Genomic DNA, 11,496 nt, shown 5'->3' on the forward strand with positions numbered 1-11,496 from the left:
TTTTTTTTATAGATTTTGGGTACGGTTTATCAGAGATGTCATTGGCAAATACCTTCTCCCATTCTGTAGGCTGCCTTTTAGCATTGTTGATTGTTTCCTTCACTGTGCAGAAGCTTTTTATCTTGATGAGGTGCCAATAGTTCATGTTTGCTTTTGTTTCCCTTACCTCCAGAGAGGTGTCAAGTAAGAAGTTGCTATGGTTGGAGTCAAAGAGGTCGCTGCTTGTGTTTCTGGTCTTTTCACTGCAGCCCTCTATCATATCTCTTTTGTTCTATCTGCATCTATAGGAAGAATATGGGCGGCATGGCTCTGAGCTGGTTTCCCAGAGGGAGGGAGAAGGAGGTTGTAAGTAGGGTAAGTAGGGTAGTAAGGCAGGTTATAAAGACTGCAAGGCACATTTCCAAGGAAAACTAAAGTCCCTGTCTGAGAGAGGGCACTACCTAGAGAAATGGCGATGATCCAAAATAAGAAGGCTGTGTTCTCCAGGATCAACAACAACAGGCAAACATGAGGGTCAAAACATACCAGAGTGGGGCGCCTGGGTGGCTCAGTCGGTTAAGCCTCCGACTTCGGCTCAGGTCAGATCTCACGTTCGTGGGTTCGAGCCCCGTGTCGGGCTCTGTGCTGACAGCTGGCTCAGAGCCTGGAGCCTGCTTCCATGTCTGTGTCTCCTTCTCTCTCTCTGTCCCTCCCCCTCTCATGGTCTGTCTCTCTCTGTATCAAAAAATAAATAAAACATTAAAAAAAATAAAAAAAACAACATACCAGAGAGTCAGAGCTGACTGGTCCCTGGAATATAAACATCCTGAAGAGACTTTGTGGCACGATACCTGGAGAAGCAGACACAAAGCAGTATAACCCTTAATTTGTACATATGGTTAGGAAGCTGGGAAGCTGGTTCCCAGACCTGCTTTGAAAGCATAAGCAGAACTCTAGTTATATAATTGCATTATCAACTTAGCTCCATGTTCTCTTCTGTTACGCACCTCATCACCTCTTAACCTTGTGCACCGCCACTAACTTTGCCCTTTTCACTCCTACTTCTTGTTTACCTACTGATTTAGAAATATAGTGGGGACCAGACAGTAATATTTGTCTTGAAATTATCTGACATACCTGATCATATCAGGTCCCATATGGCACCTCATTATTCAGAAGAACACACACCCCAAGATTATTTCAAGGCATCCTCCATCAAGGTTTCTTTTTTTTTTTTCAGACAAAGTGAAGAAAAAACATTTTATTAACTAATGTTTATTTCATCCTTGAATTTTTAGTGTTTATTTCCTACCACATTTCCACCTACTTAACGGCAAAATAACCATCCAAATCTGGAAAATAATACTGATATACAGCTACTGCCTAATTTTCAGACCCCATTAAAGTTAGCCAAAGACTTATCCACGGAATCCAGGTCAGAATCATGCAATGCAGGGCACCTGGCTGGCTCAGTCAGTGGAGTATGCAACTCCTGACCTCAGGTTTCTGAGTTTGAGCCCTACGTTGGGTATAGCAATTACTTAGAAAAATAAAAATTAAAACAAAAAACATTTGTCTCACACATTAGTATTCTTTAGTCTGAAAGGTTCTTAGTCTTTTATTGACTTTCATAACTGTATTAGTTTTCTACACTGTATAATAATTGCTACAAACTTAGCAGTTTAAAACAATACACATTTATAATTTAAAAGTTAATCCAGAATCCAGGCCTGGCTTAACTAGATTCTATGCTTCAGGGTCTCACCAGACGAATTGTATGTGTCAGCCAATGCTGTGGTCTCATCAGAGGCTACAATAGGTAAGTATCTGCTTCCAAGCTCCTCAGGTTGTTACCAGAATTCATTTTCTTGCTGCTTCAGGACTGAGGCTTTAGTCTCTTGCTGGAAGGCACTTTTAGCTCCTAGATGCAATCCACATTTCCCTGCCCTGTTAGCTTCTCCAACATTGCCATGGCAGCTTACCGTAAGGGCAGTAAGTGGGAGTTTCCGGCACTTCTGCTAATAAGATGAAATCTTATATACATCATATATAATATGGAGTGACATCCCATCACCTCTGTCATATTGTATTGGTTAAAAGCAAGTCATAAGTTCTGCTGAAACTGAAGGGGAGGACATTACACAAGGGCATAAATACCAAAGGACAGGTATCCTTGTGTGTGGAGGGGGTCACTTTAGGTTCTGTCCATCAAGGTTTCAAAGAACACCTCACCCTTACGTATTTGGCTCCTTCCCCAAGTACATGTAAGCTATCCCTAGGCGCAACAGGGCGAGGCAGCTTCGGGGATGATCCCCTGCATTCTCATTGGGTTGCCCTTCTAATAATAGTTTTCTTTGCTTCCAAACAGGTGTCTCCAGCATTGTCTTGCTGTGCATTGTGTGCACAGAGAAATTTCAGTAACAGTTATAGCAATTATGGTTTTTACTATTTTTATCTTACCATTTTCTTTTTTTATTTTTAAAAAAATTTTAATTTTTTTATTATTTATTTTTGAGAGAGAGAGATAGAGAGAGACAGGATGAGCAGGGGAGGGTCAGAGAGAGAGAGACAGACAGAATCCAAACACAGGCTCCAGGCTCTGAGCTGTCAGCACAGAGCCGGACGTGGGGCTCGAACCCACAAACTGTGAGATTGTTACCTGAGCTGAAGTGGGATGCTTGACCGACTGAGCCACCCAGGTGCCCTGGATCTCTTCTATTCTTAACAGTGTTTTCTGCATGTTGGGAGATGCAGGAGTGTGTGCTAGGATAGCTGGATGTGGTTCATGCTCATGGCCTCCCACATGACTTGGCTCTGGTTATCTTGCTTTCTGGACCAGCAAAAGATACAGCTTCTCTTGTGTGGCCTGGCTACCAGGGTGTTGGTGGGGTCAGGAGTATATAGAGCTGGGATGTGTAGTAGCCATAACTGTTGTGTCGGGAAGTTGTCGTATAACAAGTTGGAATGAAACTAGTAGGAGGCCAGATGAGAAGACCAGGGGAGTTATTAGGAAAATGTTCTCAAATATACAGTTGATACTTCATGCACGAGAGTATACAATGTGGCCATCAGTCAGTGGAAAGTGGGCAGAGAATGGGTAAATACAGAGTCAAAAGGCCTCAAGTTTCCTTCCCAAATCAGGAGATAGACTGCAGATTGTACTCAGAAATCAAGTGGCTAGATAATTAAGTCATAGGGGCAGAACATCTCCATGATGAACAGGTATGCTATGTGTGATGTGGACAGGAGACTCATGAAGAGTGTCAATGCTATCAGCTATCACCATATGAGGGACATAGGCCAGTGATGAGGTCTGGGATAACCTATGTGAGGTTTGTTTGGGTTCTGGAAGAAGTGTTATAATCCCTCAGGGCTTTCAGACTTAGCCATGGCTGAGATGCAGGTTTCATGAGTGGAAAAACATGGGTGTGGGGCGCCTGGTGGTGCAGTTGCTTAACCGTCCGACTCTTGATCTTGATTCAGGTCATGATCTCACAGTTTATGAGTTTGAGCCCAGTGAAGGGGCCCAGTACATGTCACAGAGCCTGTCTGGGATTCTGTGTTCCCCTCTCTTTGCCCCTCCCCCACTTGTGTGCATTCCCTCTCTCTTTCTCTCTCCCTCTCTCTCAAAATAAATAAATAAACTTTAAAAAATGATGTAATTCCTGACTTGAGGAGAAGTGGATGCTAAAGCCTGACATCAAGATCCTCAAAAGAGGAAAGGGTGGAATAGTGGTGTGGGGGTAGCAGTGGGGCTAATGCTATCTTTTCAACCCATGGAGGAATGACACCGGGGAGTGTTCCTCAAGTATGTCCACAACGTTTTGCTACTCCTCCCTTCAAGTGATGGAACATAATTCCCCTCCCCTTGAGTGTGGGCTGGATTTAGTGACCATAGATTTCCTGCCCAGAGGGCCAGTGATGCAAAGGCCCTAATGTGGTCATGAGTTTAGTATGTCTGCACACTGAAAGATGGCCAACATGGTAGGAAACTGCCAGAGTAAAACAATCTGACTCAGTAAAGAGAGACTTTTATTAAAAAAAAGAAAAACTCAGAAGGGGGACTATTGCAATAGGGAGAATGTGACCATGAGGCCCGCAAGTGTCTCAAAATCAAACAGAAAACAGGCAAGTATCTTCCTGTAATCAGCTGATCCCCAGGAGAAGCTGAAAAGGGGACATGTTCCACAGCTTTGTGCTTGCTCAACTTTGGGGGTAAGCAGAGTTCAGGGAAGGTCTCTAGGGAAGAGAGAAGCCTGACTAAAATTTGGCTAACGAGCATGTTGCTCCAGCTGATCAGTAGGATAAAGCAGTTCAGCTAATGGGGTACAGAATTCAGACAGTCTGTGTCTGGTTTTGTTGTAAATGAAAAAGGGCACCTGCAAATCTTATCTAAACCATTTGGGGAAGGGTAGTTCTTTCCAATGAACTGTTTTCTTGGACACGAAAGAGTAAGGGGATTTCTTAACCTTCACTGTTTACCAGGATCCTAGGTCTCAGGCAAAATACAACATGGGCACAAATGAAAATAATCATGGCTTCTCAGAGGAGCTGTTCATGAATGACGCTTGCAGCTGACAGCATCTGGTCTGGCATTAAGAGATTTCTTGCTTATGAATCCTGAGTCTCTGAGGACTTAATGGACCAATGGGCCACATCCAGTGGCAATGCCGGGCAGAAGCTAGGATGAGATAGCCAAGTCCTCCCTGTGAGGTTTCAAACATAGAGGATGACCTTGATATCAGAAGGCCCCTCTAGGCTGAGTGGGCAAAGACTACTTCAAAAGACTTCCTTTACAATTTACCAAAACTCTGCAGTAGGCCTTCTGATATCTTTTTCTGTCCTGGCTTGTGCAGGGAACTGGATTCCTATCGAGTCCAGAGGTGGGCCCAGAAACTCTTGAGATATTGGTGAAGCCTGGATAGTCCAGGAATCTGTTACTCTGCACCCTGTAAATGACCTACCTCTTGGGCAACAATAAGCTACATAAGATGTCACTAATTCTAGGGGAACGGGCCTGATCTTATCTTCTGCTGCCCTTCACCCACAGCCAATACACCTAGAGGTTGTGGCTTTAGGGCCTACTCAATCATGTTAGCAGCAGGACCTGTTCACAACCATATGCAAACCATTTTTCCAGGTGAAGACCACTTGGGTAACTCCTGCCTCCCAGATACCAGAGTAGACAAATGCATCTATATTATGTTGTCTCCACACCATTCCACTTTTCATCTTCTGCTCCCCACTCCCTAAGATTCTTTCCCGGGACACCAGATTGCCAGGGCTGTTTTAGGAAAGATTAACTACATCCACGTGCCAAAATATCATTCACTGTACCTGTTTCTTCGTTAGTAAGATGGCGATGCCTGTTGCTCACCTCACTGAAACTCAGATTGGGTGAAAATGCCCTGGGTATCACATATAATGTAGTAACAATTGAATGTTCAGGATAGGCTAGGCCATTTGCTTTGTAGCGTCTGTATGTCACCCCCGTCAGCACTTCTAGCCCTGTGAGGCACACTGCATGCTCTGCATTTTTCGGATGACAAAAACATCTCGTAAGTTGGGTCTATTTCCCAAGGTCAGCAGAAGGGGTAGGAGCAGACCCCGGGGAATAGTCTGAAAGGGGCAAGTGCGCAGCCTAAGCCCTCCCTTGAGGCTCCGCCCTCTCTCCCGCCTGAGGTGGCCAGGTCGGGAGCGGCCGGTACTAGCGACCGCGGGGCCGTCGCGCCTCCCCGCCCTCCGCCTCCTCCAGGCGGAGGGGAGCGCGCGCCCACCTTCGCCACAGAGATTTCCGGGATCCTGGAGGGGCCGGAAGTGGGCTCTGTTCTTGCTTCCGGCTCTGCCATTGTTTTCGCTTCCGCTGGCTGCGGCTGTGTCCCGCGCCCAGGGGTCGCGGCGACTGTACCCCGGTGAGCGGACCCAGGGCGAGGAGGGGGGGTGCTTCCCGGGCCGGGGTCGCTGGGTTGGAGGCGCGGCAGCCCGCAGCCCTGATCGGCGACGCCGGCCGGGTCCTCGCTTCGCCCCCACGCCCGTGACGTCAAGCCGCCGCCGGTTACGGAGCCTCCTCTTTGTCCAGTGCCCTTGAGCAGACGTGCCTGGCCGGGAGCCGGGCACCTGCCGGTACAGCGCTTGAAAAGGGCAGCCGTGGCCAGGTGAGCGGCGCCGCAGGAGCCCTGGTTTAACGCGAAACGTAGGGGGATGTTTTCCCAGCCGAGCATTGGAAGACAATAGGAAGCGTCAGAAGTGGGAGCAGTTTGGAAATTTCAAGTGTCACTTGGCGAAATAGGAAATTTCAAGTGTCACTTGGCGAAATAGGAATTAAATAGTGTCACTGCTGAGCATTTGAAACTGTTAGAGAAGTAGGAAAATGACCCGATCCTTCTACAGGTATGGGATTGCAGAGCGGCATTAACAGATTATTTTAAAGTTGGTTTTTTTTCCCTTACCTAATTGAAGCCTAGAAAGAAGTAGCTTACCGAGGGTACTGAGTTGCGTGGTGACTCGCCCAGACCGCCCTAGTTACAATGAAGGTGCTGATGCTCAGTTTTACAGATATAAACTGGATAAAACTCCCACCCCACTTCAGTATCAGCTAAATGAGTCACATTCATTTGTCTAGCAAATATTTTCCGCTGTATGCTCTGTACACACAACTGTATACAAAGAAAACTGGGAAACAGCTTTGTCCTTTGAGTCCTTCCTCAAAGTGGGGGAGAGCACTGGAAACCACACGCGGTGTGAGACGTGCTTTAGCAGAGGTTTTAGTGGAAAAGGGGTTGTGGGCTCCCTGAGGCAACAACCACACTGGAGAGGTCAGGAAGGTTTATTAGGGGAGGTAGTTGAGTAGAAAAAGGTCTGGCATTTTCTGACTCCTTTCGGTTTCTTTCCTGTCTGTCTAGCAGGAGGGTGTGAGTGAGTTGTGCGTTAGCTATTTAAAACAGCGGTATTTCAGCGAGAACTACAGAGGGGGAGGCCGCCGGCTCTCTTCCTGCGCGGGGCAGGCAGGAAAGCATTCGGGAGAAGATGGTATTTGTTTTGGGTCTCGACAGATAAACAAAAGGAGTTTATCCAAAGGTGCAGAAGAAAAATCCAGACAGGGTAGGAGTATGTGTGACTTCCAGCTGTGCCTCTAGAGCTTTAGTCTCACACTATATTGTGCCTCTCTGTCACAACAGAGAAGAGATTTGAGCATTCACTTCCAACGCAGGTTTACTTATAAACTAAGTACATGTACTGTTTTACGCATTTCAATACACATAAAACATATGCTAAATAGGAATTAAATAGCAACTTACTATGTTCTTATATACTGTTTGGATGACCTTGCATATTCCTCATTTGGAAATCATTACAGCCTTTCTAGTCTGGGCCTTTGGAGAGAGTGTTAGAGAGTGTGGCTCAAAAAGAGGCCCAAGGCCAGGTGGTAAAGGGCTGTGAATACTAGGCGTGGACATTTAGGTTTTATCCTGTAGGCGATGGGAGCCACTGAAAAGTTTAAGAGGGGAAGTCACTTGGAGAGATGCTTAGAGAGACTGCCCTGGTTGTGCCCTTTGTTGTCCCCCCTGGAGCTTTGGTTGTTAACTGGATGGTCTGTCATCAACGTGGGGCCGAATGGTCTGAGAGTCTGATTTCTCTCCTGGTGTTTCTGTAGGTGACACCCCGTCACCCTCCACACCCAACTGTGAAAAACGGCTCCTGAAACCTGAATTATAGAGCATCACTTTAATTGGACAAACTGCAGCTGAAACCAGCTTCTCTTTGAGGTCACAATGGCCACCCAAGGCAGGGGGACTCAAGGACTCATCCCTCGGGGTGCTGTTCTCCAGAAGCAGGAGTGGCGCCAGACCACGAAGCAGGAGCCAGGGAGCCAGGCCTGGGGTCAGGCCTGCAATCTCCAGAAGAACAACCCTCCGGTCTGTGAAATTTTCCGGCTGCACTTCAGGCAGTTATGTTACCACGAGATGTCGGGGCCGCAGGAGGCACTGAGCCGGCTCCGGGAGCTCTGCCGCTGGTGGCTCATGCCAGACGTCCACACCAAGGAGCAGATCCTGGAGCTGCTGGTCCTGGAGCAGTTCCTGAGCATCCTGCCCGGGGAGCTGCGGACCTGGGTGCAGCTGCATCACCCCGAGAGTGGAGAGGAGGCTGTGGCTGTGGTGGAGGATTTCCAGAGACACCTCAGTGGACCAGGAGAGGTGAGGGGATGAGTCTAGAATGGCCTCCGGAACCATTCTCTAGTGCTTGGGTTCCCTGGGAGTAGTAATTCTCCATTCCCTAAGCTCTAGGCTGGTTTGCCCAGAGGATGCCTAAGCCAGTTCCATGGATAGAGAGGAAACAGTTTTGTGCTTCAAGCCAAAGAAACAAAAATGCACATCCCAGCCAAGGTCTGTGCATCACTTTGTGGACTACTGTGTCGTGAGCCTAGCTTCAGCCCAGAGATCCACACAGTCCTGGCAGGTGAAGATCAGCACGCTGGTTAGGAAGGGGGAGTATGGCAGGGAGAGGTAGATTTTGGGGTATGTTGATAACATGGGCCTTCATTTGTTGTTTTTTGTTTTGTTTTTTTACACTTATTTATTATTGAGAGACAGAGAGAGACAGAGCACGAATGGGGTAGGGACAGAGAGAGGAGATGCAGAATCAGAAGCAAGCTCCAGGCTCTGAGCAAACTGTCAGCACAGAGCCCGACATGGGGCTGGAACCCGCGAATCGTGAGATCATGGCCTGAGCCTAAGCATTGACTTTGGCTTAGATGATGGTCTCGCGGTTCGTGGGTTCGAGCCCCACATCGGGCTCTGTACTGACAGCTCAGAGCCTGAAACCTGTCTTCCGATTCTGTGTCTCCCTCTCTCTCTGACCCTCCCCTTCTTGTGCTCTCTCTCTCTCTCAAAAATAAATAAAACATAAAAAAATTAAAAATAAAAAGAAATACCTATGATCTGAGGTATTCTCAAGTCTCTAAAGATTGATATTACCTGATCTTATTTGACTTTTTATATAAATTATTTTGAAAGGATAGCACATATTGAAAACTGGGTCCGCAGGTAACTTTAAAAACCAGTAAGAAGTATTGAAAGGAAACGAGCAAATAATTGAACACCAACATTGGGCCAAGCATTGTTCTAGGGGCAAGTGATCAAGACAAAGTTCTCACCCTAAAAAAGCTTATATTTCATTGGGGGATAAATAGGTAATAAAGGCATAAATAAGAGAATTTAGGGATTAAGACATATAGAAAATATAACCAGGTAATTTGAGAGATAGTGACTACCCTTGCTTTGTCGGTGTGGTCAGAGATGGCCTCTCTGAAGAGGAAACACTCACTGAGAAATTAGAAAAGCTCTCAAGATTTGGCAGCACTATTTTGGGCCATTGCTTCTGCTCTCAGCCTCAGTAGAATTGTATGTGCACATAGAGGTGCCTACACCTATCATTATTTATTCCCTAGGTACTTTTTTTTTAAGTTTAGTTGTTTATGTTGAGAGAGAGTAAGGGAGCAGGGGAGGGGCAGAAGGAGAGGGAGAGGGTCCCAAGCAGGCTCCAAGCTGTCAGCATAGAGCCAAACATGGGGCTCAAACTCACCTGAGCTGAAACCAAGAATCAGACACTTAACTGACTGAGCCACCCAGGCACCCCAGTTTCCTAGGTACTTCTGATTGGCCTCTTCTGTAGGCTAAGATCACAAGGAGTGTACAGAATTGCTCTCATGGCTCCTTTTTCTAGATTGTTCTTCAAAAGCAAATTTGTGTCTGAAGAATTGACAAAATGGAAATAGTTTTACAATCTGGTCTTCAGACTCCTACTGAGAGGTTCAACAGAGGGATAGCAAGCAGAATTACATGCTATAGATTGTGCTTTGACAACTTTTTCTCCAGACGGGTGTACTGTTGGGGCTGGAAGGACATTGGCTGTTCTTTTCCCTCGCTTCTTTTTAGGGGTGTTTCTTAGAGGATTTGGGTTCCATACTTTGAAGGGTACTCTTCTGAATCCAATTATAATTCTTTGTCTCTAGGTTTTAACTCGAGCACAGAAACAGGAAATACATTTGGAGGAGACCACAGGCCTGGGCACAACTGAAGAATCTCTTCCTACCTCACCCCTCAGTGAGGGTTCAGCCCCTGGAGCCCGACTGGAGCGTCCTCATGACCCAGGGACATACCTCCTCCACAGTGGGCACTCTGGTACTGAACTCCCCGGCTCTGGCCTCCAGTCCTGCCTCCCTTTTCTCCTCAAGTCTCCTTTATCACCCTGTCTCCCACCCTGTTGGAATCCCTCAATGCCCTGGCCTCTCTCTTCCTTCCCTAGTAACTTTGTCTGTTCCTATTGCTTATTCTCCAACCATTCACATATTTAGCAAGTTTTTTGTCAAGCACGTGTCATGGGTAAAGAACAGGTGGGGACCAGAGAGATATAGTACACAGACTGCTTTATTTAGCAAGTTTTGGTCAGGCACATGTCATGGGTAAGGCACTCTTGGGACCAGAGAGATGTGGTACACAGTCACTGCTTTCACAGAGCTTGTTATCCAGCTGGCAGAGAGTGAGTCATAACTGCATGAAGAGACATTCTTGTAAGAAACTTTGAGTGACGTCTGTCCCCAGGCATTTGATGCCATGAGAATGAACAATATGGACACTGTAAACATTGAGAAAAATCACTGTGGGCTGGAGCAGATAGGGGAGGCTTACTGGAGGAGGAAGCAGTGGGACTGGGCACTGAACAACAGGAGAGCAGTTGAAGGGGAGAGAAAAGTGGTAGGCACCAGAGCAGAGGATATAAACAAAAACTCTAAATGAGGGTAACTTGGACCCCACTGAAGTGTAATGACGAAGGACTATCTTTAAGCACCCAAGGTCAGTTTATAGGATTGAGGCTAGAAAAATTTTGATAGGCAAGGGTTGATGTGTTAGATATAGTATTTCAGGAGGACTATTCTGACATGTAACCAGTGTGGATGAATGGGAAGACCACTGGATGGATCCTCTGTAATGCTCTAGCTACCAGTAGGGCTGCGAGGCAGTCCTTGAGCAATGTTGAGTGGAATAGAAATTGACAGATGTGACAGACAAGTGAAGGAAGACGGAGGAGAGAGTGGAAAGGAGAATTAGCGGGTTTGGCTAGTGTTTGGATTCACTGATGGAACCTGAAAGTCATGAAAGGAGGATGGTGAGAACATGCATTTTGACCCCGAATTTGAGGTGACGAGGGACAGCCCAATGAAATGGCCCGTAGGTAACTGGAAGCTTCCGCTAGGAGTCTAGGAGAGAGCTGGGAACTGTGAAAGCGGTGTGAGAGGACTGAGAGACGGCGAGATCTCGGACAGAGCAACAAGAGACGCTCTGAGGCCTGAGAGCCTGCAGGGTCCATGATGAGAAGGCGGGAGGAGGAGGTGAAGCCCGAACGGGGGGCCAGAGAAGAGAGAGGCGGGGAAGCCACGGGGAGAGAAGGCGGCCGAAGGACAGCTTCCTTCAGAGGGGCTGCGGCGAGTGGGGGCCGAGCGGACCGGCCCCTGCTCAG

The 11,496-nt window shown here is 47.1% G+C and overlaps 1 protein-coding gene and 1 long non-coding RNA gene across 2 annotated transcripts in view; one reads left to right on the top strand and one right to left on the bottom strand.

Moving 5' to 3' along the window:
• Nucleotides 1-1,567: 1,567 nt before the first annotated feature.
• On the bottom strand, nt 1,568-5,442 carry LOC115292419. The gene is made up of 2 exons (XR_003908986.1): nt 5,317-5,442; nt 1,568-1,997 (listed from the first exon to the last, which is right to left on the bottom strand). It is a non-coding gene; the product is annotated as an uncharacterized LOC115292419 (long non-coding RNA).
• A 364-nt stretch (nt 5,443-5,806) lies between these two features.
• ZKSCAN7 (zinc finger with KRAB and SCAN domains 7) overlaps nt 5,807-11,496 on the top strand; it is a 7,073-nt gene continuing 1,383 nt past the window's right edge. Inside the window, exons 1-3 of the mRNA XM_029938785.1 lie at nt 5,807-6,134; nt 7,634-8,174; nt 9,992-10,332. Coding sequence (XP_029794645.1) covers nt 7,752-8,174; nt 9,992-10,332 — 764 coding nt within the window. The 5' untranslated portion in view covers nt 5,807-6,134; nt 7,634-7,751. The remainder of the gene's footprint in view (nt 6,135-7,633; nt 8,175-9,991; nt 10,333-11,496) is intronic.

The sequence above is a fragment of the Suricata suricatta genome, chromosome 5, assembly GCF_006229205.1.
Source record: "Suricata suricatta isolate VVHF042 chromosome 5, meerkat_22Aug2017_6uvM2_HiC, whole genome shotgun sequence".
Classification (NCBI taxonomy): domain Eukaryota; kingdom Metazoa; phylum Chordata; class Mammalia; order Carnivora; family Herpestidae; genus Suricata; species Suricata suricatta.